Source organism: Elaeis guineensis, chromosome 12, assembly GCF_000442705.2.
Source record: "Elaeis guineensis isolate ETL-2024a chromosome 12, EG11, whole genome shotgun sequence".
In the NCBI taxonomy this organism is placed as follows: Eukaryota; Viridiplantae; Streptophyta; class Magnoliopsida; order Arecales; family Arecaceae; genus Elaeis; species Elaeis guineensis.
This window is the reverse complement of record NC_026004.2, coordinates 20245578-20272956: the sequence shown is the minus strand read 5'-3', so window position 1 is coordinate 20272956 and position 27379 is coordinate 20245578. Positions and strand designations below refer to the sequence as shown.

The 27379-nt window shown below is 37.6% G+C and overlaps 1 protein-coding gene and 1 long non-coding RNA gene across 4 annotated transcripts; one reads left to right on the top strand and one right to left on the bottom strand.

Annotated features, from left to right (window-relative positions):
- The first annotated feature begins 7952 nt into the window (after nucleotides 1-7952).
- Nucleotides 7953-16818, top strand: LOC105054803 (ABC transporter B family member 10). Its single transcript, XM_073246578.1, has 10 exons — nucleotides 7953-8258; nucleotides 8386-8440; nucleotides 10665-10840; nucleotides 10993-11193; nucleotides 11410-11669; nucleotides 11766-12079; nucleotides 12433-12656; nucleotides 13442-13794; nucleotides 14094-14533; nucleotides 15233-16818. The coding sequence occupies exons 1-10, from the start codon at nucleotides 7956-7958 to the stop codon at nucleotides 16690-16692; spliced, it is 3786 nt and encodes a 1261-aa protein (XP_073102679.1). The 5' UTR covers nucleotides 7953-7955; the 3' UTR covers nucleotides 16693-16818.
- LOC140852870 (uncharacterized) lies at nucleotides 10830-26606 on the bottom strand. 3 transcript variants are annotated; one of them, XR_012135811.1, is made up of 9 exons: nucleotides 26438-26606; nucleotides 25989-26346; nucleotides 25791-25883; nucleotides 18095-18210; nucleotides 17103-17198; nucleotides 16899-17024; nucleotides 11938-15895; nucleotides 11375-11815; nucleotides 10830-11206 (listed from the first exon to the last, which is right to left on the bottom strand). It is a non-coding gene; the product is annotated as an uncharacterized lncRNA (long non-coding RNA). The 3 variants fall into 3 exon arrangements; XR_012135809.1 differs by having other exon boundaries at nucleotides 18095-18177; XR_012135810.1 differs by lacking the exon at nucleotides 18095-18210.
- Nucleotides 26607-27379: the final 773 nt, after the last annotated feature.

Here is a 27379-nt window from a genome sequence, read left to right as displayed (position 1 = left end):
AGATTAGGTGTACGAGGGTTGAGAGTGTGATCTTCTGTTATAATTTTTTCTTTTCTCATCATGAAGCTTGCATACCCTATGAAGGTGAGCCTTTTGGTTGATCTACGTATTTGATTGTTTCTATTTTATTTCTTCTTTCTTCCTACTGCGATGCATGGTATCGAAAAGATTATGTGGAGATGGTATCCTGACCAGACATCTCCAATATTTAGAACCCAATCTAATCTAAATTTTTAATCCAATTAAGTTTAATTAAATCAGATCTAATCTGAAATTAATTAGTACTAAAATCTAATCTCTCATAGACTCTTTAAATCATAGATCAAATCTTGTTCATCTCCAGAATTGAATCTGAATCTCATGTCTAGTATTAGTTAGACATAGTTAACTATTTAATCTCGTATGATCCTCAACTTAATTCTGAATTAAGTTAATCTATTTGTTCAATCAAGTCATATACTTTCAATATTGAACATATAGATTTAGGTCAATTCTTTTTTATGTTGCTTGACTTTATGCATAACTCCATAGGTTCAAACACTAAGTTGGTAGCACATGAACCATTTTCTGTATCAATCGAAATTATCATCTAGCAATGATTTTCGACATCCGAATAAATCGAATATATGTAAGGCAATATTCAAGAACCTACGTATATGGTTGTCGCATAATTCATCCCTTTGACCATAATGCTCAAAAAAAATCTAAGATTTAACTGTCAATCCTGAATGAGTCATCCACATTATATTTCAATCTTTCTCATCTATTACATGGATTATCTAAGTCTAGGATTTATTAAATTAAAATACAATGATGCATTAACTTTCGTAATCTGAAAAGATCAATCCTATCTCGATCCACACACAAACATCATAAGTACTTGACTATACCTAGTGGCCTTCCGTCACTGTATTAGAAATGCAGATAGTCCGATACCAAAGCATAGTGCGTTGCTTGTAAGTCACTATGGTGATCTCAGATCTGAGGGATACTTATGGCCATATACTTCGTGAGCTGCTCTTGACAGCAGAGTGCTCCGCAAATGAGTCACTTGTTTAGTGATGATGTACTCCTATATCTCACCTATATGCCATACCAGTATCTCCACACTCTTTGCTTAAGAGGACAATCAATCTATATGGCATACAACGATCTATATTCGATGAACATCATCATCCTTTAATGATGTATCATTTGATCGTGAATATATTTAAGAACTATTCGATAAATCTTCTTTTATCAATGATCATATAGTTTTAAAGACTTCACCACAATATAAGAATTCTAATAAGGAAGATGTACACCTTATGATAAAAAATATTAAATAAATTTTTATTAATTTATAATTTGTATACAAATTATAAAGAGCACAATCTTTCAAACGATTGACTTAAGACACATTTCATGTCAAAAGAAAGTGAGGAAGAGCCCTTAGATATTGTATTTGCTCGTGTTTGTTGAGCCCATGGTTGGAGAAGAATGTTGTGATCGTAACACGAAATAATCTAAACTTAGCATTTTGGAGCTATTTTGATTTACGTATGAAACATTTTTAGAATTTTTCCATTTGAGATTGCTATTGGATATGAGATAATGGTGGAAAGGAAGAATCCTTCAGCTTAGGAACTTGAGATCATAAGAACTGGAGATATATCGAAATAAGAAAAATCACTTTCTAGGATGAATTATGTATTCCATTTTTTTTTATTACAAGCTCCATGGAATTGTAGGGTGGTGGTTTCATCTCCAAAATTCTTCAATCATGTCACCTCCTTAGTTTCAACCTAAGATTTATCTTTATCCTAAGATAATCTAATATGCAATATCATAATGAATGAACAACTCTTGATGTAGGCAATTTTAAGTGATTTCATTATTCTAAATCAAATGTGGGCAAGAATAATTTGATTATAGCAAAGTCAATGGAACACATGGCAGTGCTGGTTGTGTACATGAAGTGCAGAGAATAGATGATGTAGCAAAGTTGAGAGGTATTGTTCTCTTTTTCTCTCTAAGGAGAGAGACAAAGGATAAACAAACCTAATGGGTAGGCTAGGTAGATGCACGGGTATGCCACTAGTATTTGAGTAGCTAGAAAGAGGATATTCAAAAGAAGATTTGAATAGCATTAGTGCAGGTATCTTAATCTTTAAGAACATTTGCTACCATCACACCATGCGCTCGAAGATAGATGAATAGTGTTGGATTGCATGTAGCTAAGGCTATGATAAAAAAAATTGATGTTACCACCACTCCTAAGATAAAATCCTATTAGTAGTCTAAGAATAGGATAAAGCAAAAGTAATGCAAAGATAATTAAAGATAGAATAAGGTAGATTGATGTGTTGAATGTTCATCTTAAAGTATAATTCTACTTATTTATGTTGGATGTGTGCCCTAGAAGTCAATCTTGACTGACACATTTTTTTCTAGGACATATTTTTACTTGTTGGGCAGTCTTAATAATCAATCATATTTATATATCCATGATTTATCCTAAAAATTAACAAAGATGATTTTATATATTTTTAAGATGTTGAGAATTTGAGACATACATCATTAGTGATTAATTTCTAAATACTTTCGATCGAAGGATCGTCATGGAGGATAGTGATTAATCCATTCGAGATCGATGCATAGATCACCTCCCTTTAGGATAGATAAGTCTTGAGTCTGCAGTGTAGAGACACTAGAGTGAGAATGCAGATGGTTATTAGAGAATAACTTACACTGTGCGTGACCAACATGAAAAACCGCTTGGATGTCTACTCACTTGTCAGTAATTTTTTCAATGCTTCAGTAGTGTGACTGGTCCTTTGACCTATGGTGTGTTGGCTTATTCGCAGGGAGGCTACATAGTTTGACTGCATATTTTCTTGATCCCTAGTCATATGGGTTCTTGCTGTGTATATTGGCTATGTAAGTTCAGGTTCGCTGTTTGGAGTAGGATATACTTAGATGGAATCTATCGATTTTGATAAAAAAGGAGAAATTCTAAACGATTCGTAAGACTGAGTTCAGAAAATCTCTGATCAGAGTAAGTGTGAATACTGAAAAAGAGTTTTTATGAGATTCACAAATGAACTCGAGTCAAGTCAATCTAGCATATGACTGACGATGGGGTTTGACGAGTTCTCCATGACCTCCGTTAAGTTGAGACTCTTGATAGAAGGATTGTATCACATGATAACTGTACCTAGAGGTTCACTTTTCTGTGCTGCTGGATTGTCACTATATATTGCTAAACATCACTGGTGGATCATAAGAACTTACTAAGATCATTTTTGAATCAACGATCTTTGTTGAGGTGAGTTGGAATCGTTTCAACCCATCGAAAAGAGTTTCGATGATACTATAATGAAGATCACGATATGTCTAACTATCAGACAGAATAGAACCTGAGGGCTCATACATAAAAGAAGCATGACTTGATCAATAGTTTGGATCATATTCGAATTATCAATCGGATTGATAGTTTGAATTTTAGAAACTACTAATTTGTAAGCGTTATAGTTTTGGCAGCTGCTAATTGTTAGCGCAGGGACTTAATTGTAAGTGTTGTAATTTTTTTAAGGCTGATTAAATTATAAATTAAGTTTTAATTAATTTAAATTATATTTAATTTAATTAGATTTAATTTAATTTAATATTAATTAGATTCAATTATCCAAATCAAATTTGGATTTCAAGCCTGATTGGATCAGGCTTGACAGTCTTTTCAAATTTAGCTCGTTTCGGACTCGATTTGAATCCGATTGAGGCTCTATTTGAATCAGATGAACCATGACTCAGAGAGCCCAAGTTTTCTAAGACTATCTCTCAAAAAATCATACCAAAAAAAGAAGTGGGATGTTATTTTTCTCATCCTTCTTTCTTCATGCGTATGAAAGGAGAGGGGGCGCCAATAGTTGGCACCCCGCCTTATCTGAAAGTCTTTTTTATCTAATTTTTTTTCTATTTAAATTTAATTCAAAATAAGATAGAAATCTCTCAGATTAAGGCATGAAAGTATTTTTTTGTGTGATAAAAAAATTAGAGAAAGAGGGCGTGCGCCAATTGTGCATGTGAAATCTTTCCTCCTTTCTTTCTTACATCCAACGCCCATCTTATCTTTGATTTTTGTTTAAATGGCTAAGATCAAAAGAGATAAGATCTTTAAGGATGTGATGAAGTGGTTGGGATGGCAAGGAGGAAGTTTGTATGCGACAAAATTTTTTTGGGGCGTGAAGAGTCTTTGACATGAAAAAGGATGTAAGGTGCTTTCTTTCTTACACCAAGAAACTTCTTCTCAACACCTCCTTCTCCCTTCTCCCCATCATCCAACGTGCAAATCTGATAGAGATCAGATCTAAGAGAGAAAAACAGAAGAAGAAGAGTTCTTCTTTTCTTCATGGTGATCTGGTTCAGATCCCGTCGGATCTGTGCGAAAGAGTTCATGCAGCGATCTATTTCTTCAAGATCTGGAAGAAGAGATCAAGATCTATGGATGAGGAGTGAAATCTGTAAGGTGCTAGCACACCGATGATTTCGATGCTCTGATCAGGCAGCTTCATGTGGATACCTGCAGAGGTTGGGCGTGTGTGCGGCTACGATCAAAACTCGGGACATCCGCAAGATCTGAGGTATGGATATTTGATCTCCATTTTATTTTTCTAACAGTTTGTTTTTCTGTTTCAGATATCAGATCATGGATACATATTTGTATCAAGATCTTTACTACGATTTTCAGATTTGATCTGATACGTGAATAAATTAAAATTATTTTAATTTATTTATTTTCACTGCGTAAATATTTAGAAAAAATTTTGAACTACACGTACGAAATCATAGCATATTCTAACAATTTATATTAGAAACGTAATAATTACCTACTCCAATGATGATGCTCCATGTTTAACTTCCACTTCTGGTAGTTTCAGTAATTGAAGCCAGCTGTCTTCTAACCCAGATTCGTCAAAATGGTCAAACCAATATTTGTACTAAGTTGATCCAAATCTTATTGTTGCATCTTTATTTGACCTATCTTGTGTTAATTCACTCTCGATTATTTTTGTATATCCAGCCTCTAATATGGTCTTTTACATTTGGAAATAACCTTAGACCAATTTGGTCAACTCCCTCTATACAGTACTTGTTCACCTCGATCTACCAGATCATATATTCCTTTTACCGACTATGTGGGTAACCATAACAGTTTTAAGTTTTGACTCAAGACTTTGGGGTCTCTCTAATCCTACGTCAAAGCCACCACATGTACTATGATATCCAGAAGTTAGGATATGGTGTAAACAAGATAGCTTTTATAATAGTAAACTTTTTATAAAAGTATAGTTGAGGCTCAAGCGAGGAGCCATGCCTCCTCATGTTTGCAGTATATTAATGGTATAAAAAGTATAAAAATGTAATATTAGATGCTAATTAGCTGTCTTAGTGATTTAGAAAAAAATTTTCATCAACACAATAACATGAGATTTACTCAAAGGCATAATCAGTAATTTTGCTCACGCAAAAAGATTTCCTGAAAAGAAAGAAAATATATAATCTTATAGTGACTACAGTGTTATGCATCAAGTGTTAGCTACAAGCATACATACACCATGAGGTCATGGCTTAGACACATTGCTTGCTAGTTGGTTAAGGATGGCAAACATGTCGAGTCGGATCATAAATAGATCGGATCTATATGGGTCAGTGCAAAAAAAGGTCAAATCTGAACCTGATATATTTATTAGGTCAAAGTTTGAAACCTGAATATGCATTGTTTAATAAACAGGTTATTTGATCCGACTTACTTAATCTATTTAATAAACAGGTGAGGTTAGATAAGATCAATGAGATTAACCTTAAAATAAAAATAAATGGAGAGAGGAAGATCCCTAAGACATGTCAACCACCATCCATTAAATTTACCAAGAAAAAATGCAGTCAAATTTTAGATCCAACTTTAGAAAATCATGATTGTTCAATCAAAAAAGAATGTCGGATAATAAGGAGAAAGGATAAGAGATCCACTTACCAAGTCAACTGAGGTGGGTGAGGAAGAGTCGAAGAGGTGATCCCATAGGCCCACTTTATAGGTAGTGAGCGCGAAGAATTGGAACCACCATGCATCAACTACCATCGATGATGAGAATGGTTGTTGTGGACAAGGATGAAGAGAATAGTCATCAACGGGGACAGTAGTGATGAGGATGATGGTGATGAGGATGGGAGAATGATCGCCATCGTTGAGTAGATATTTGAGCGAAAGCATCAATCACTCGATCAATCAAAAGCAAGCGAAAAGGAATGGCGATCTCGACAACGAGGCCATCAAAGAGGGTGGAGACAAGGAAGTGGTAGTCAAGCACATCCCGCTTGGCATACTCAAATGGAGGAGGAGCACTTGAGGGAGGCGATAAAGGTGTGGGGATGACAGTGATGAGGATAAGGAGAATGGTTGCCGTTGACGAGCTGATAGCAGAGTGGAAGCATCAATCATTCGATCCATTGGCTGGCCAAGAGCTGGAGGAAGGGAAAAGGCAAACCCTAAATTATGATAGGGTGGGTGGAAAAAAGGCAAAGGGGGTGATGTGGCATCATCTTATGTTTCTAATTCACTAGGGTGAGATTCGGGACCACGACTCATAAGATGCCTATTGGAATTTTAAATTGAAGCAATGTCATGGTAATCTAGACCCAAATACTTAGTCCATTTAAAATTTAATAGTATATAGATTAATAGGTTTCTTGTCTGACCCATTTTGAATATTAAATAAGTTAAATGGATTAGATGCCTGCAATTTGAATTCGATCTAAATATTAAGCAGGTTAAATGAATCAACTTATTTTATGATCTGAATCTATTTAACCCTAATGCAAATCTATTTATCTAGATTGAGAGGTTGATTGTATTTTACCACCTCCACTGCCAGCTTAACCAACATTGTTTGGATGCTCACAATCCAGCTTCACCATCTTAGCTGAAAAAATTTGATTATATTTTATACTAACCCCCCCAAAAGAGAGAACTTTCCTTTTTTTTTTTTTTTTTGTTAAATTGTAGGAGCAAAGCTGAGATTGATAAGTAGGAAATAAAAATAGAGCATCGGCAAAGCACATAAGAGACCATAACAGCAAGGTAACAGAGAAACATAACAGGCTATACAGAAGGAACAATCAAGAGAAGAAAGAAATCCAGCGACAGCAAAGCGCCGTGTCCCCAAAAATAGGTTTCAGAATGCCACAGAATTCGAAACCCTGTAAATATCCCCACCTGCCAACTCCCAAAAAGAGATCCAATCCTCTGAAAAAAGATGCTACGCTGTAGAAGATGAAACATTACGATAAGAGAAATACCGAACCCCTCTTCTATAATAAATATATGAAATATCATCCTGCAAGATGGAATGCAAAGAAGGATTTGAATCCAGGCTATTGATCAAAAGTTGATCATCATTTAGCCCAATCTTTGCAATGAAATCAACAGCCCTGTTAGCTTCCCTTGGAATGTAAGAAGCATAGAAAGTAAAACATGAAGCTTTTCAATTAAGAATATCACTCAGTATAGGATATCTGGGCCTTGCATCAGACAAGGAAGTAAGCAAAGAAATAACCTTTGATGAATCCCCTTCCAACCAAAGATAACTATTTGCATGGACCACAAAAAAAAAAAAAAAAATAAACTACTTTTGAAAAGAGCATGATGCTTCGTATATCCGCAAGGATTACTTACTTGAATTAATAATTCCCGGTCTATGGATCTTCTTCTACGTCTTTTGTTCCCGGCAGAGGCCTGCACCTCCTAGTTTTTCAGTTCATTCCAAAGGCGAGAGACAGCTTCCCACGTCCCCATGCAGACAAATCCACCAGCATATCCCCTCACATATTCCCATACCAACCTTGCCTCATAAGCCCCATATAAACCCCACCACCCTCGCCAAAGTCCCCAACCAACTCAGTCCGCCCCCACCACAATGCCTTCGGCTCATCGTCGCACACCCTCGATCAAGCCTGAAACCAAGGCCGAAGAAGATGTGACCGATACTGGAAAGACTACTCCCCCGTCATCGCCAAAATCTAAGACGAAGATATTGCCATTTCGTAGGCTTCTTAGCTATGCTGATGCCATGGATTGGTTGTTAATGGCGTTGGGAACCTTTGGTTCTGTAATCCATGGCATGGCGGTGCCCATCGGGTACCTCTTACTTGGAAAAGCTCTCGACGCGTTCGGTAACAACATAACTGATGAGGATGCCATGGTTAGAGCACTTGATAAGGTAACTATATATATATATATATATATCTTAGATCAAGGTATTGCAATTGGAATAGTGAATTTTAATGGTTCTGTAACTTTTTGTTACCGTTGGATGCTCTTATAACGGCTGTTTGGTGTGGTTATAGGTGGTTCCGTTTGTTTGGTACATGGCCATTGCTACACTTCCGGCGGGAATTCTAGGTGAATAAAGTGTCCCATCGTCTTTGGAATATAAATTTTGTTCTATCTTTCAAATAATTTTTTTGGTGAATTAAGATTATGTAGATGGTATATGAGAATATAACTAATAAAGGATCACTCTTCTTAGTAGAAATGTTTATCATGCACATGGAAAATTTACACTTAAAACTGTAAATATGGGGAGGGAGGGAGAGCGAGATGAACCAACTAATTGTCACTAAAAGTTTAAGATGATGGGAAGACGGTCTACAGTATATCAAGCTTGACCTCTCCCACTCTCACATGAAATCCAGACCCAAACCAACCGTCACTAAAAGTTTAAGACGGTAGAAAGAGGGTCGACAGTACATCAAGCTTGACCTCTCCCAGTCTCACATGAAACCCAGACCTTCCCTCACCTTCGTATGAGGCCACAACCGCACGTAAATAAGTATTTGACATGGGGGGAATTCGAATGCACAATCTCTGGTAAACTTGTGGTAAGTGCTTGAACTCATGATTTCCATCCAACCTAAGCTCTTGTAGTATGTTTTTTTTTTTTTTTTTTTTTTTTTTGGTATGAACTCTCGTAGTATGTTGATTTACTATAGATTCCCAAATTAGCTTAAGAATATGATAAAAAGGGTCAACAACGTATATCAACTTGACGTACAGTGCTAAGAGTTTCCATACAGGTCAAGGGCTTGAGCTTACTATTGAGTTACAATTAATGTAGAGCATCAAATGACTACCCAATGCACTTAGCAAATTGAATTCCAGCACTAGTTTCACTGCCATTTGATGATTGATCTGCCGGTGCTTCAAATTCACCAATCAAGTTCTTATTTGTTGCTTTATTTCTACATGCTTATGCTTTTGTAGACGGTCCAGGAGCCTACAGACAAAGAGGCCATCAAAATTAAAAGCCAACACCAAGATTGCTGGTCAACAATTTTAATCATGAAGGTCCTTGTTGGTTGTGAAGCAATTACACTATTTACATGTAACTAAAATTATAGATAAAATAATTCAGAACAAATTAAGTGATAAGGTCATTGTTTATTTTGTATGCTATTTGTTCATGCAACTCAATTTTTAGTGGGCAATTGGTATGAGGTGATCAACCTAAGATCAAGATTGATGTAGATAGAGATGATGAGGACACAACATTTGATTGCATCATGATTATCTTATATTGTAATGATCCCAAATCATCCCCACTCTTTAAAGTTAAAAATCCAAGATCACTCTAGGGCAGTAATCTTGGGTTGAAAAATTTGAGGATCAAAATATCCCTCAATCTACCAGACAAAATCGATATATAAATATGCTATTAATATATTAGATTAATATTATACATACGATATTATATTATATTGATATTATATATTATGTATTACATTTACGATATATGTTATATTATTAATCATATAATTATCATATTATTATTCACTGATAATTTTAAATTATAGAAGAAATATATCATTATACTTTGTATTTATATAATAAAAATATTTAATCTATTACTTCTATTTGCCTTATTTTCTTAATCAAGATAAATATTAATATTAAAATAATATATTATAAGTATGAATAAAAATATTAATTCTATAATAACAATTTATATAATCTAGGATTAATAATCCATAAGACCAATAAATATATTTTATGAAATATATTTGGGGGTAATTTTGGTATTAAATGGTTAATGATCTTAAATTCCTATGGAATACCAATCAGATTATTCGTGGATGTTCGGAAATCTTTAACTACTGAAATATAATATACCAAGTGCAGTGAGTCTAGATCAATGAGGATCAAATTATCTTGAGATAAAGATTACCGGTGATCTAAGATTATGTTGAGGGTCCCATTTGGACCGCCAAACGCGTTTTGTTAGTCAACTGGATCAAAAAGACACCCGCATGTCATAGCTGAAAGGCCATTGTTGCAGCCTTGGTCCCTACAACCTGTCTCATGTCCACTTTGGTTTAAACGAGTTACTGCAACTCGGGAGGTTTTGGGTAGGTTCAGTTCAGGCTTAGGTGTTGTGTGCACTAATACACAAATTTCAAGGATCAATCTGAACCGTCCATCTTTACAAATATATAGCAGGTGCCTAGTTTGTCGAGGCTATCCAACCAATGCCTAACAAGTAACAACATACCAGCAACATGTCTCACTTGCGTCTTTTATATTACCGTAAAGAGAGATTCTTTTTTAACTCACAACATATGGATTGCAGAAACCTCATGTTTCATGTATGCTAGTGAAAGACAAATGGCACGCTTCAGATTGGAGTTTCTCAAAGCAGTTCTCAGTCAAGATATTGGAGCTTTCGACACTGATTTAACAACCGCGAAGATAATCACTGGAATAACAAACCACATGAGTACCATACAAGATGCAATTGGTGAGAAGGTAGTATATATACTTTAGACCCATTTAGTGCAAAAACATATTGCTACAAATATGTTGCACTGACCTCCAAAGACAGTAACAAAGCAATGCAAATATGGGGAAATAATAAACACAGGTTATTTATTGGTAGATTTTTTTTTTTTTTTTTGCAGTTGGGCCATTTCATCTCAAGCTTCTCCACTTTCTTTGTTGGTGTCATCATTGCCTTCGTATGCTGCTGGCAAGTTGGCCTGCTCACTCTGTTGGTGCTGCCACTTATTCTCATCATTGGAGCCACATATACCAGCAGGATGAATATTATTTCAGCACTGAGAGTGCAATATTTGTCTGAAGCAACTTCAGTTGTAGAACAGGTAGTACTTTAGCCTGGATTTGAACAAAACAGATGCTTTTAAGGGAGAGGAAAGAGATCTCAAACTTCTTTATTTTACTCAAAAGAAATGATAGCCCTCATGATGGAAAAAATGATAGCATATATTTTGAATCACAAGAGCAACGAAGCAAGATAGAATCAATTTTGCAGCAATCATTTACTTTTCTAATGCAATGCACTTTGCATTTATCTGCAGACTCTATCCCATATCAAAACTGTCTTTTCCTTTGTTGGGGAAATGTCAGCAATAAAGTCCTTCACTCAGTGCATGGAGAAGCAATACATCTTGAGCAAGAAAGAAGCACTAATAAAAGGACTGGGACTAGGATCATTCCAAGCAGCAACATTCTGCTCATGGGCCTTGATTGTTTGGGTGGGAGCAGCAGCAGTAACCGCCAAAAAAGCTAGCGGAGGCGAAACGCTTGCAGCTGTAATGAGCATTCTCTTTGGAGCAATGTAAATATTCTAAGAGACTTCCTTTTCATCTTGGATATGATCATCATTATATAGTTTCCAAAAACTAAGAGGTTTGGTTTTCTTATTGAGATGCAGATCAATCACTTATGCTGCACCTGACCTTGAGATCTTTAATCGGGCAAAAGCTGCAGGACATGAAGTTTTCAAGGTGATTGAAAGGAAGCCAGGCATAAGTTATGAAAATAAAGGAAAAACATTAGAGAACATTGTTGGAGAAATAGACATAAAAGGAGTGCATTTTTCTTACCCGTCCCGTGAGGATAATCTTATCCTTCAAGGTTTTTCACTGTCCATACCAGCAGGCAGAGTGGTTGCTTTAGTGGGTAACAGTGGATGTGGGAAAAGCACTGTGATTTCCTTAATTCAGCGGTTCTATGATCCAACCACAGGTTTGCTGCTGCCTACATAATCTTTAAACATTAGTACATCAGAGAAAAGCCAAGCATAGTTTCCAAGGACAGAGGCCTCATTCCCAAGTTAAGGAATGAGATGTGTTCTTTATGCTCACAAAGAAATCCATGTCCTTTATAAAAGGAATATAAGTGTACCCTTGATTGAATATGCAACAAGTAAAAAAGATAAATAAAACTGTGTATATGTGTAAATGATTTAGGCACAAAAAGTATAAACTCGTGAATAAAAAAGAAAAATGCATGCACTTATTTTAAGAGGACAATTTTGATTTATACTATGGGGATTGTATGTTTTCTGCAAGAGCTAAAACAGTCAGCTAAGGTTGCAGGTGAGATTTTCATAGATGGTCACAACATCAAGGATTTGGATCTGAAATTCCTTAGGAGGAACATAGCAGCAGTTCCACAAGAGCCATCACTCTTTTCGGGCACCATCAAAGATAATCTGAAAATTGGGAACATGGATGCAAGTGATGAACAGATAGAGAGAGCCACATCAACAGCAAATGCACACTTATTCATATCCCAACTTCCAGACAAATACTCCACCGAGGTAAGATTCTAAACATTGCCATAAATAAAGCTAATTTCTTCTGAGCAATATTAGGATTTGAAATGAAGAAAACTAATTGACACTTGACCGTTACTTCCACATATCCTGTAACGTCAATATTAAATTACTAGTGAAAGTCAGGATAACAAATTTTGACAATTAAAATTTACAAAGTGGATTGATCTACAAAGTTAAGCATGGCGACATATGGTTGATAGTATGCATTTTACTATAGTGTGGTGATTCCTCTAGAGTAACTCTTGAGGAAAATAGTTTGAGATGGTCTAATTTTATGCAGTATGAGCCACAGAAAGCTCCACTAAGGACTAAGGAGGGAGCCTTGGGATTCTTGGGTTGAGAGCACTGGATCAATAATGGAGAGAAGTAGGTCTCATTGCCAGCAATTTGATCCAACAAACTAGATCATTTTACTTAGCAGTGATTATTGTCCTTAAAGAAACTCAGAAAGTTGAAGTCCTCTGAAACTGTTCATAGAATGAAGGAGATAAGACAGTTAAACATGAATAACCAATGGATAGCCTGTGCCATGCCCTATTTATTATGTAACGAAGTTGGAGAGGAAGCAAATATCAATAGTAGGTCCCTCACAAAGAAAATTTGCATCCTGCACTAATCCTCCATAAAAATCCCATTATCCTCCTAGTTGAATCACCTAATCTTTTATATAGCAAAGAACCATTTATCAGCACGCACACAACTAGGTTTCCTTGCTATTCATCTTATTTATTTTTCTAGGCAACCAATGTTTGACTTAATGAGTTCAGGCAGGTGAGAGAGGAGTACAATTATCAGGTGGGCAGAAACAGAGAATAGCTATCGCAAGAGCTATTCTCAAAGATCCTCCAATTCTTCTGCTTGATGAGGCCACAAGTGCACTTGATTCAGGGTCTGAAAAGCTGGTTCAAGATGCCCTTGAGAGAGCTATGCAAGGAAGAACTGTGATTTTGATAGCCCACAGAATGTCAACAGTCATCAACTCCGATATCATAGCTGTGGTTGAGAATGGAACTGTGGCACAGACTGGAACTCACCAAGAATTGCTAGAAAGCAGCAAGTTCTACTGCAACTTATTTGGCATGCAGAATCTGAAGACAGACACTGGAGACAGTGGATCAAGGTAGGTGGTATCATAAATAGATAAGGAGAAAACCTGTCTGGGCTACCATTACAAGAGAAAGTAAACTTTACTTTTTGTCATCAAAGCTGAGAAGATTTAGGCAATAAAAGACAAGTTGCATGCAGAAATATGTTTAACATGGTTGGATAAACAAACTAGACCTGGCCTTGATAATTTTCCTTGGGACAAGGTAGTAGATTCAGGAAATTGAAGAAATAAAAGAATTTGAATTTAAATAAAAGCATGGACACAAATGTACAAAGGTAACATTATGATTTTCTTTTAATTGTTTAAACCAGGGATATAGATCATACAGAAGAAGCACCAGAGACTATTCAGAATAGTTGTTATTCACAAGCTCCTGATATCCTTGAAGCATCTAAAGAACAGCAAGATCAGTTGAGCGAACCTCCAGACAAAGAAATACAAAAAATCAAAAGAAAGGCAGTTCCCTTCTTCAGAATCTGGTTTGGATTGAACAAGCTTGAGCTCGCAAAGACTGTTGTAGGTTCTTTTGCAGCAGCTGTCTCTGGTATTTCTAAGCCACTGTTTGGATTTTTCATCATGACAATTGGAGTAGCATACTACAAGCATGACGCCAGGAGGAGAGTAGGGTGGTATTCGGGAATATTTTGTCTTGTTGGACTTCTAACATTAATTACTCACACATTGCAACATTTTTTCTATGGTGTGGTTGGGGAAACAGCCATGAGAAACCTCAGGGAGACTCTGTTTTCAGGTACCTTGTCTCACCTTTACCATGCTGCCTATGTTAAGTCACTGTACACCCATATCACAAAACTCTGTTGAATATTTCAATAAAATAGCAATTTTATGTTAGAAAGCTACATGAACCTGCTATTTGATTATCAAAGCCTCACATCCAAACAAGTATTTCAAATGCATCTTTTGGCAAGTAACTGACTAAAATTGCAAATCACCATGGGACAGAGCATCATTAAAAGACCATTACAGATCTAGCAACTCAAACTTAGTGTAATTTAATGTGTCATTCACTTAGAAACATCTTTACAACATCCTTAATTTTTTCCCCAATCTCTTAGAGAATTTTGATCTATAAACTCAGGCACAGGAAAGGTACAGATACAGTGTTAAACCTAGCATCATACGGTTTTAATTTGCAAATTGTCAAGCTCAAATTCACATAAAAGACATAAGAAATAGTAATTCTTTACAAACGCTATAACTAAGCTCCAGTCAAGCATAATAATACATATCTCACAAACTGTTATGATTAATATTAACTCCTTGATAGCATAATTTTAAAAGGATTCCACACAAAAGAAGCTTACATATGATGCATGCATGCGTAACATTCATTTTTCTAAAGAATATGTAATGCCTTTCTAAGCAATTGAAATAGTTGGTTCACTCTTTGTGCAAGTGTAGTTTAAAATATTTCCTGCTAATTATGCAGCTGTTCTGCGCAACGAGATAGCTTGGTTTGAAAAATCTGAGAATAGTGTGGGCTTCCTTTCTTCACACATTGTTGGTGACACATCCATGATCAAGACCATCATATCTGATCGGATGTCTGTTATCGTCCAATGCATCTCTTCAATTCTAATTGCAACCATCGTAAGTATGATTGTTAACTGGCGAATGGGTTTGGTAGCTTGGGCTGTTATGCCTTGCCATTTCATTGGTGGTCTTATTCAAGCCAAATCAGCCAAAGGATTCTCGGGTGACTTCGCTGTTGCTCACCGAGAACTTGTTGCCCTTGCATCAGAATCAGCAAGCAACATCAGAACTGTGGCCTCCTTCGTACATGAAGAACAGATACTCAAGAAAGCCAAGCTCTCATTAAGAGAACCAATGCGGATCAGCAGGATAGAGAGTATCAAGTATGGAACGATTCAAGGGGCATCACTTTGCTTGTGGAATATTGCACATGCTGTTGCCTTGTGGTATACTACAGTGTTGGTTGATAAGAGACAGGCAACTTTTGAAAATGGAATAAGATCATACCAGATTTTTTCACTCACGGTCCCTTCAATCACTGAGCTATGGACTTTGATACCCACAGTCATCTCTGCCATCAACATACTAACACCTGCATTCCAGATCCTTGATAGGAAAACTGAAATTGTACCAGATGCACCAGAAAATATGAGCCTTGAAAGAATTGTAGGCAGAATAGAATTTGAAGAGGTTAGTTTCAACTATCCATCAAGGCCAGAAGTTGTTATTCTAGATAATTTCAGTTTAATTATTGAATCTGGACAGAAGGTGGCCCTTGTTGGGCCCAGTGGTGCAGGAAAGTCCTCTGTTTTAGCCCTTCTGTTGAGGTTCTATGATCCTGATAAAGGAAGGATTCTAGTTGATAAAAAGGAAATAAGAAATTACAACCTACGATGGTTAAGAAAGCAAATAGGGTTGGTGCAGCAAGAGCCACTACTTTTTAGTTCCTCAATTAGAGACAATATCTGCTATGGGCATGAGGATGCTTCAGAAACTGAAATACTTGAGGCTGCAATTGAGGCAAATATTCATGAATTCGTAAGCAGCTTGCCAAATGGATATGACACCATCGTGGGCGAAAAGGGTTGCCAGCTTTCTGGTGGACAAAAGCAGCGAATAGCAATTGCACGAACTCTACTGAAGAGGCCTGCAATACTGCTGCTAGATGAACCTACCAGTGCACTGGATGGAGAATCTGAAAGAAAAGTCATGAGTTCTTTAGGATCAAATAAATGGGGTAGGCAAAGAATCACTCAAATTACAGTTGCTCATAGGCTTTCTACAGTGGTTAGTTCTGATGTAATTGTGGTAATGGACAAGGGTAAGGTGGTTGAGATGGGAAAACATGCAACATTAGTTGCTGCTAATGGCATTTATTTAAGACTGTTCCAGCTGCAAAGCCAGATGAAAAGTTAATTGTGTTGCAAATTAGTCAGTTTGAATTTCATTGAGAGGTTTCCAGTATATATGATAGGGATATCGCATGTATTTTGTCCATTCCTGGATGGGCACTACAATAAAGAGATAGGTATGCCATAGTTTCAATGCAATAATGATGAAATTATCTGACATAATCATGAGCCAAGAAAATAATAATTGATATAATGCTCTATGATAATTACATTAGATGGGTTAACAGATTCATCTTCTTTGCCATCATCCTTCTAGAACTTAATTAATATGCTATCAATAGTGTTAAGATGCTCCATCTCTTCTCCATGTGCAACCCCACAATCCACCTAGCATAACTAAAACCATAGAACATATGTTAGATCGACTATAGGCTAAACTAGTATTGATGTGGGAATATTATATATCTGTAGGACCTGATAGTGGGGCTCATTCAGCATGTTTACCCCTCTTTTTATCAGCTTCTTCCAATCATTTCCGACTCTAAGAGATCGTTCTAAAGCTGCTGTTCTCTGTAAGCATCAACACAGTAATGTAAATTTTAAGAAGCAACAATAAAAGAAACCCCTAAATAATAAAAAAAGAAGTATTAATGAAACAGCTGTTTTAAGTTGGTGATAAATGGTTATGAATTCTCTTTAGCCAAGTGCCTCAGACGAAATATTCATCATGCGTAAAACAAGCTACTGGAAGGAAAATTCAATCATGACTGAAAGGCATGTCTTCTAGTAAAAGCTGAGTCCACATGCACAAAAGAATATAAAAATTTTAAACTAAGCTTTTGCTTCTCTGCAAGTACTTATATACATACGCTCAACCACCCTTGTACCATGCAGACATGCATAGAAATAAATTTAGTCGGGATAGTAACATGTACAATTTATGCTCTAAATGAAAGAAATAAGGTTGTGTGAAAGCGACCTTCCAAGATAGTTTTAGATGGAAGCAATTGACACAGCATATTACATCATGAATTGTACTTTGATCACATTGATTTTGAAGAAAGCCCCTTATGAGCTTTGAAAAAGTAGGAAATCCAATATTAGCTATTTTCATGTTTTGGTTGCCATTGTTTTGTGTTAAATAATAAAAAAAACAAAATTGAAAAGTTTGATACCAAGTCAAATGAAAGCATCTCTCTTGGATACTCTTTATCTAGCAAGGCATATAGTCTTCAACAAAAGAACATTGATTATTGAAGAATCCGTTCATATTGTATTTGATGAAGCTAATAATATTTCTTTATGAAAGGAAGATATTGTTGATGACGATACAGGAACTTTAGATAACAGAATAGAAGACCTTACCTTAAAGAAGACTTCGGCACAACATGAAGATAGAGATGATAAGGATGATGAAGTTGAGGAAGAGAACTCAGAAAATAATCAAAGGCATGGTAAGGACTTACCCAAGGAATAGAGGTATGCTTATGGTCACCCTAAAGGTCTAGTCATAGGTGGTCCATTTCATGAGGTAAGAACTCGTTCATCCCTAAGAAACGTATACCAAAATTTATTGAAGAAGCTGAAAATGATTCAAATTGGATAAATACTATGTCAAAAGAACTTAATCACTATGAAAGAAATAAGATTTGAACATTAGTACACAAACCTATTGACCATATAATAATTGAAATTGAATAGGTATATAAAAATAAACTAGATAAAAATGGAATAGTGGTAACAAATAAAGCAAGACTTATAACTAAAGAATATAATCAAAAAGAAGAAATTGATTTTAATAAAATCTTTGCACCTGTAGCTAGACTAGAAGCCATTAAGTTGTTGCTTGCATTTGCATATTTCATTGATTTCAAATTTTATTAAATGGATGTTAAAAGTGCATTTTTCAATGATTATATAGCTAAAAAGTGTATGTTGAACAACCTTTGAGATTTGAAAATCATGCTTTTCCAAATTATACTTACAAGTTGAATAAAGCATTATATGATTTAAAACAAACACCACATGGATGGTAATGAAAGATTGAGTAAATTTTTGCTTGATAATGAAATTCACTAAAGAAAACGTAAATACCACCTTATTCTTAAAGAAAAGAAATAATGACTTATTAGCTGTACAAATTTATGTGAATGACATTATATTCGATGTTACTAATGAAACTCTTTGTCAACAATTTGCTAAGTTAATGCAGAAGAAATTTGAGATGAGCATGATGAGAGAATTAAATTTCTTCCTCAGGCTCTAAATCAAATAAAGCAAAAAGAGAGTCTTCATCAATCAAAGCAAGTATATAAAACAAATACATAAGAAGTTTAGAATGGAGAATGCCAAGCCTTTTGGCATCCCATAAGCCCCTTATGCAAATTTGATAAAGATGAAAATAGTAAGAGTATCGATCTCAAGCTATATCTCAATATCATTGAATCTCTACTTCATCTCACTATTAGTAAACCGAATATAATGTTTAGTGTTCGTATGTGTGCTATATTTTAAGCTAATCCTAAAGAATCTCACTTGTTTGCTGTTAAAAGAATCCTTAGATACTTAATTGATATTTTTAATGTAGAATTATGATACTCTAGATATTCTTCTATTAATTTAATTGGATGTTCTGATGCTGATTTTGCTGATTGCAAACTTCATAGAAAAAGCACTGACAGAACCTACCAATTCATAAGAGTCAACTTAATCTCTTGATTTAGCAAGAAACAAGATTCAGTATTATCATCAATGATTGAAGCTGAATATATTGCAGCCATAAGTTGTTGCTCAAATCTTGTAGATTAAGCAACAACTCGAGAATTATGATATTAAACTTAAAAAAAATTTCATAAGATGTGATAATACAAGTGAAATAAATCCAACTAAAAATTTAATTCAGCATTTAAAAACTAAACACATTGAAATAAAACATTATTTCATAAGAGATCATGTTCAAATAACGATGTATTACTTGATTTTATGAGCATTGATAGACAATTAGCAGACATTTTCACTAAATCTTTGAGGAAAGATTTAACATGATTAGGAGAAACTTAGGTGTGTGATCACTTTGATTAGATGATCTCCTAGCTTTTTCCTTCAATTTTCTCCACTTGATCCTACTCCAACTATTATTTAATCGAATATCTTCTTTGATTCCGATCCTTCGAGTAATCTCATGGCCTTGAGAGTCGACTCTTGATTAAAAAGGGTCAACTCTTCTAACATGAGATAGAGTTTGAGTCGACTCCTACATCGGGACTTCTTAAACCCATGCCATCCCACTCTTGTCCATTTCATCCCTTTCACTATATGTCCTAAGGTTTCCATCGAGTGTTTCGCTCGACCTTATTGACCCTTCCACTAGTCATTTTCTCCCCAAATCCCTCTGATTTCGAGCATCCACGGGTCCACAGAAGCAATTAGCATACTGATTGAAGTGAACTCGTGCCCTAGAGCACATGGAAAGATCTAAGGCACAGAATGAAGCCTCCACAGCACAAGGCACTAAGAGAACTTCCCCTTCTCCATAGCCGTCCCCTTCTACTATTACATTGGCCACTCGAGTCATGACTATCGAGAGGAAGATAGATTTCGGGTGCCATAAGCAAGAGAACTTCTCCATCAGGCAACAAATCAAGGAGCAAGGATGGGAGTCTATGTGCAAATTGGATGTGTCGACGTACCCAAACCTCATTCGGGAGTTCTATAGGAACTTGCGTTGAGGTGCTGGGAGCATCGAGTTGACAGTCAAGGACACCTCAATCATTCTCAACAAGCAAAGGTTGGCAAGGGAGAGCACCTAACAAGCTTGTAGACAGAGAGGCCGATCTCCGCTGCATCCTCGAGGAGAGAGCAAGTTGACATATTGGAGGAGATCTTGGCGAACCAATCGTCTGTTGAGATGCGGCTCCTCCATCATATCATTCATGGGATCTTCTTCCCGAAGACAAGAAGATTTGATTTCATCTTAGAGATAGATGTGATGGTTATGTACCATATGGTTCAGGGCATTTTCCTGAAACTTCCTGCTCTGATGCTACAGCAGATGAGGGAGGCAGCCAACCAAGCAAAGGTATGCCTACCTTATGGCATGGCATTGACCCTCGTATTCAGAGAGTTTGGAGTAGTCTTGAAGGGCGAGACCTCCAAAGCCCTTATGCACTCAGATACCTATAACGATCGATCCCCGCACCTATAGGGTACCGAAAGTTGGGAACCGAAAGTTAGATGGACGTTGGATGCGAAGGAGCTCAGGACAGGAGCATTAAAAGAGTATTAGAAAAATGGAGCTGAGGCTGGACTCAGTGCACCGTAGCACGATTCAAAGCCCAACTCTCTACCATCAGCAGTTGAGCCATTGACCCCATCACTAATAGCACTAGCATCCATGGCAGCACCACCAATGACACCAACAGGAGCACCTCAGCAGCCTTAGCCCACCACTGTCAGACTTGATGATGATCAGTTGGGAGGATTGCCAAGATGGTTTGGACTATTCTGAGAGCAGACTAGATGGCAATAGCTCCAATAGACCGGACAAAGATTACCTCCCTGGTTCAGAGAGAGTTAGGAGGGTTAAGATTGGACCTAGCTAGACTAATTGATAGAGTGACAACTTTGGAGCAGTAGGCCAAGAGCGAGCATGGAGATCTTTTTGACTTGACTAGGGAGGCTGCCAGGCTGAGGGAGAGGATAGAGCTGGAAGTGATCTAGATAGAGACTGAGATTAGAGATCCGGGTGTAGTTTAGAGGACTAACATCTTCTCCCTCCTATCCACCTGAGTCGACTTGTCGAGAAGTTGGAGACCCTCATACCAACAGCAGCAATAGTAGGAGCTTGAGGTAGGGGATGTGGGTCATTTACCAAATCTTTATCCCAATAAAGCCAACTGAATTAGTTGACCCAACTTGCCTAGCCTAGCCAACCTTCCTATTCCAGCCAGCCATCTCACCCTAGTCAGTCCATACCTAGAACCCCATTTAGGACCTACACTAGGTTTAGCATAGGATTCTCCACTCAGGCACTTGGTCTCTCCAGTAGAACCAGGTTCAGGAGGGATGGAGCATCTTCATCTAGGGCCAGTTCCTCCACTATTATAGGTTTGCTTTCAGATGAGGACTAGGATGAATGCCTATGATTGCCTACTAGTTGCTTATTTACTGCTTACTTATGTATTTTTCTTTAACTTCTATAGTCTTACTGATGAATCTTGGTGTACTATATTTGATATTATTTTGTACACAGTACATTTATTTTGAGTGAACATACTTGTGAAGACATATTTATGCAATGAAACAACTCTTTTCTCTTTACTTCATGATGCTCTTGTGTACTATCTTATTGCTGATGACAAAAAGGGGAAGTAATGAGATAATGCTGCTGCTGTCAAAAACTAATCTAATTAGGATGGTCTGGAGGACACTGATTGATCCACTCGACTCATTGTGGCAGAAGACGGAGATTGATCTTCCTTGGAGGGTTGTAGATCTGCACATACAATATAGAAGGAAAAAGCTCATCGGATTGACTCCGATCGGGTCCTCTGATGTCTAAGTCAGATCGGACTTTAAAAGAACAACAGTAAAGAGAGAATATAATAAAGAATTAAAGTAGTGTAAAATGTTATTGTTTTCTTTTGATCGGCCTGATTTTGGTTGACTTTTATCCAGATCTTTTCATTTTGGTCTTCTCGAATTGACAGTAGCATCAGTCTTTAGGAGCTCAACCTTCAAGAGCTCGACCATTGGGAGCTCGGCCTTCAAGAGTTTGGCCCTTTGAAGCTTGGCCTTCAGACTCCTCACCTCATCATTGGCCTTGGCCTTCACTTCGGACTTGGCCTTCACCTCCATCTTGACCTTCATCATGGCATATGTTGCTCATAAGCCTCTGGATCTGCAAGAAAAAAAGCAAAATGATGGATGACTTGAGAACCTCTCACCATGGGATCTTTGAGCTATGGGAGTTTCTCCCTTTTTGAGCTTGTCCCCATGTGGTCTCCTTGGTTCTGTTTATATAGGCGAGGAAGTACGGATCCGTCATGATTTGGAGACAAAAATCAAGGGATTACCATGACCTCCTTTCTTATTTGGATTTAAATCTGCTATGATCGTCTTTCTTGTTTGGATTGTACCAAGAATTTAATTTTTGAATTCAAATCTTTTCAAGCCCCATGACCATTCACATTGGGTGGCCTGATTTCATGCCATATTATATGCCCCCCACTTTCGAACCCGAACCGTTTTATCCAGCTCGGACGAAGAAAGTAGTTCGATTGCTTATTGACCTGTTTTATGATCAAATATTTTGAGCATTATTGAAAGCAATTTTATTGGTACTTGTACCTTGTTTATTTTGTAATACCCGTATTTGAGGTCGGATGAGATGCATAGCCTCATGATGGTGCTCTGAGCTAGTGGGAAAACTATATCTTGTCCAATTAAAGCCATCCATCTACGCATGAATGTATGATTCACGCATGGCATGGACCCAACCCATTTAGGATCCGAGGTGTGAAGCCCATCACAACTTCCATCACCCTATTGCTTTCGTTCAGGTTACCAAGCGTGTCACGACCTTGGCGACCATGGACTTGATCTTGATCATGTTCTTGATGGTGGCAAGGATGTTGTAGATGGCGGCGGCCCCATCAGAGAGATGCCCAAGGTTCCAAATGAGGAGCTCAAGTGTGTTATCACCGATGAGTGTCGATGAGGATGCATGCGGGCTTGTCGTTATTCTCGAGGACCTACTCGTCAGTGAGGTCCTTAAAGGGGCCAACAAGGTCAATGGCGGTGTCGGTGCTGTCGTGGTTGAGAAGATTGATGATGGAGGGGATGTTGTCGAAGGCGATGAAATCAGGATAGAGCTTGGGGTCGCCAGCGAGGATCGCTTGATCTCTTCACAAAGCTCAACCTCGGGGTTGGTGAACTTCTTCGGTTGGTCAAGATACTTTATGCAGGCTTTAAGGTTGTCGAGGAGACGGCACTCAGAATGCGGAGGTCAAGGGCCCCCATGCCACTGTTTTGGGACTTCTCTGCTACCTCCAGGTGGGAAGGGTCAATCTCTTCTAGTGGCCTCCGCAATGGCTGGAAGGCTCATCATGGCTTCATCGCATTTTAGCTTGAGATTGTTCTCCGAGGATTGCCCTTCGTCGCTATGCTTGCCAAAGTGCAGGAAGTTAACACATGGCATTAACTTTGTTATGCATGGCTTCTCTCCTTGGGCATTTCCAACCATGTTGTCTTACGGTGCACCTCAAGGACGATGGCCATGGTATTCTTGAGGTCAAAGTTAAGGTAGGTGTCCTTGAGCCAAATGTAGTACAACACGAACCCCCATGGTACCCAACATGCCCCGTGTCCCCCATTGCCCCTTCATCGCATGTCGGATCCTCATTGCGGCCTCCTTTAGCATTAGCCTTGGCAGATAGTACTTCCACTTGAGGAATGAATGCTAGCTTCCCGATGGTGGCCGCTGCAACTCCGATAAAGCCTACTAATGTGTCATCGTCCTTGGCTTCTCTTTCGATGGATGAATTGCTAATCATACCCGAGGATGGTGGTTATCACTTCAGGATCTAGTGACGTTGGTATGGCATAAGATCACATGCTTAGCAATGTTAAGCATTAACTCATTAGGAGCTTGGATGTGGATGTCGCTAAGTGACATTGAGATGCTTTTATGAGTAAGCTCAAACTTGAAATAATTGTGGTTGGCTCGGACTTTTGGCACATCTCCCCCCCCCCCTCGTGCTGGTTATTGTTTAATGTGTCTCCTTCTTAAGTGACCTAAAATTTTGTTACCTACAATTTAACCAATGTTATCAACTACAACTACCAATCAAATGCCCCCTTCTTCCAAGCCCTTTAAACAATAATCCATCCACCCCTCCATTTAACACCCATGACATATGACATGTAATGATACCCCCAATCAAGCCAATCATGAATCCAACTAATCCATGTGAGCCAACTAATAAAGACTACACTGACTTGATTGTTGTCCTCCTAATTCACACTTGCTTCTCAAGTACTTTTTTGTGCAAATGTTGCAGCAAGGGTTACAACTATATGCAAATTTAAAAGGAGACCTCTAGTCCCTCAAAACAAAACATGAGAGGCTCCTCAAAACACAACATTCCCAACTTCTTGCAAAAGGCATCTGAAATTGGAAGTTTCTTTGCAAGAATTCCAACTTCATATGCTAATCTTCTATTCAGCAGCCAATCCTCCTCCCGCATATATCAATCCACCTTAAAAGAGTCTAAAAATATCAAGTCTTCAAAGGAAACCTTGGATAAGAGAAAACCAATTTACTTCCAACAACAGAGGGTAGTACCACCACCTCCTTGAAGGCAAAGCCAGGTCCAGCTTTTAAAGCAGTATCTCAGCACTACGTGCTTAATGGCGAAGCCTTTTAGATGTACAATAATATTACTGAAGGTCAATGCACTTAACATATAATCCTTCAATTTTGTAACCATTTGTCTCCATTGAACTCTTTCTGATGTTAGTATCATTGAGACCTCTCAAAGCAAAACAAAACCATGCACTTGAAAAACTCCCCCAGATCAACGGTTCATAACCATATGACTGCCATTACAACATACATAAAGACCATCCCAATTCCACAATGCTTAACTAAGATTTCCTGTTTAACCTCATGTACAGTATCACAACTCATTTTTCTAGAACCTGAGCCCAAGAGGCCCTTGTCTTTCTAAATTTATTTCATATTCTTCCTGGCCAGATCCTACACTTTACACAACTGGCTGCTCATATTCATCTACCCAGTTTCCTCCCGTTCAACGTCAACAATCACCTTCTCTTACTCATGTTTCTCACTTTTTGCCTCTCCAATATTTCAAGAGGGTTTACACCAAGCCATCTGAACATTTTTCACACTGCCCGACTCTGATTGATGGTTTCTTCCTTTTTCGCACTACAAACCTGAATTGGAAACGCATCACACTAGAAAGAACCCCTCATAGTCCTCTACAGTGCGCCCCATTCATGCACAAAAATATATTTAAAGCCTAAGCAACACTAATTCCAGCACTAAGAACTCAAATTCTTCACATTAAAAACAAGGAAAGGAAAAAGAAACACAGACATGCACAATGCTGAACATAAGAAGAGAGGAACCACGAAGATTACCAAATGACAAACACGAAGCAAGGTATCAGCTGCACCTTAGCACTCCGAAACAGCCGAGGCCAATTCGGCCAGAAGCATTACATCCGATGCGCCCTGAACCATACAAAAACACCTCCTTTAAAGGGAAACCACCACAAGAACTACCAGAAGAGAAGAACTGAAACCAAAACCAGATAAGAAATTAGGGCTTTTTGGTACCTCGTGACGAGGCAAATCGGAGGCGGCGGCGACCAAGGAATCGGAGGGCTAGGAGAGGACGAGGTCGCGGAGGAGAGCGAAGAGGGTGTGGGGAGGAGGCGAGGTTAGGGTTTCGTCTCTGAGAGTGAGGAACGCCGTCCGCCATGACCGGACGCCGGACGAGGACGAGGCCATGGCCTGCCCGCTCGGGTTTCCGGGGCTGTGGACGTCGGTGGTAGTTGTAACACGAGTGTTGCTTGAATTGTAGTGGGCGGAGGTACCGGCCCAGTCCATCCGGCGGAGAAGCTTGCGTCCTTTTATGTTTTGGTGGCAGAGACTTTTACAGGCATCACCAAGCGAGTATTGAGAAAATGATGGCCTGCCGGCAAACCAAAGGGAGTAAAATTAACTAAATAAAAATGAAGAATTTTTTTGGACTTCTTTCAAAATCCAAACCTTGAATAATTTACCAAGTTTTTAGTTTTCCCTTCCAACTTTTTGGGGACGAAGAAAAATTTGGGATATTTGGCAGATTTTTGACTTAATCAGGAGAAACATTATCAAAGAATATAGTAATCCCTACAAATAATTAGTCCTCGTAAAAACAGCACAAGTGCTACCAAAAGAGTTGAGGTGAGAGGTGTGATGATAGAAACAGCATTATGAACTCCAAAAAGTTTGGATGGTGCTTGGATCAAAGACTTTTTTTTTTTGGTAACATTATGTATGATTTTCAAATATTATAGAAACAACTGAACTATCACATGGTACAATGTATTTGATAACCAAAACATAGGATGGTATGAAAGATTTGGTGTGATTTGTTAGTAGAAAATATAGCAATATAATTTTTGGGCATATAGAGATATTAAAATCCTAAGTTGTTCATATAAAACTTTGCAACAATGCAAGAGATCTAGGTATGCAATGTTTTGTAAAGAGCAAGAAGTTTTGAGCAATCGAGGGCCAACTTAATATTAAATAGCAACAAAGTTTTCTGCCCACATTGGCTTGAGCTCTCAATATTACATTAGCGGGGAAATCTCCAACCTGCTCACCTCTAGTTTGAATTTGAGAACCACAGTTAGCAAGCCAAATGATAGCAAAATTTGCTTTTCAGTACATGTGTGCAGCCTTAAACTACCTAAGCCTATATTTATAGAATAAGTTAATTCAAAAAAATAGATTCATTACTTCTAACCTACTTTACGTTGGAGTAAACAACTCATATGATGGAGTAGTTTAGTCCATGTTAGGTAGAAAAAGAAGCTTCCAACTTTTTAAAATGATCTCTCTATCAATGTTGGATGGGTTAAACAGGATAAGTAAAAAGGTTTTTTATTCTATATGGCCATTCTATAATCCTATTTATAACAGACCGACAATAGTATTCCAAAACTCAATTACATGGT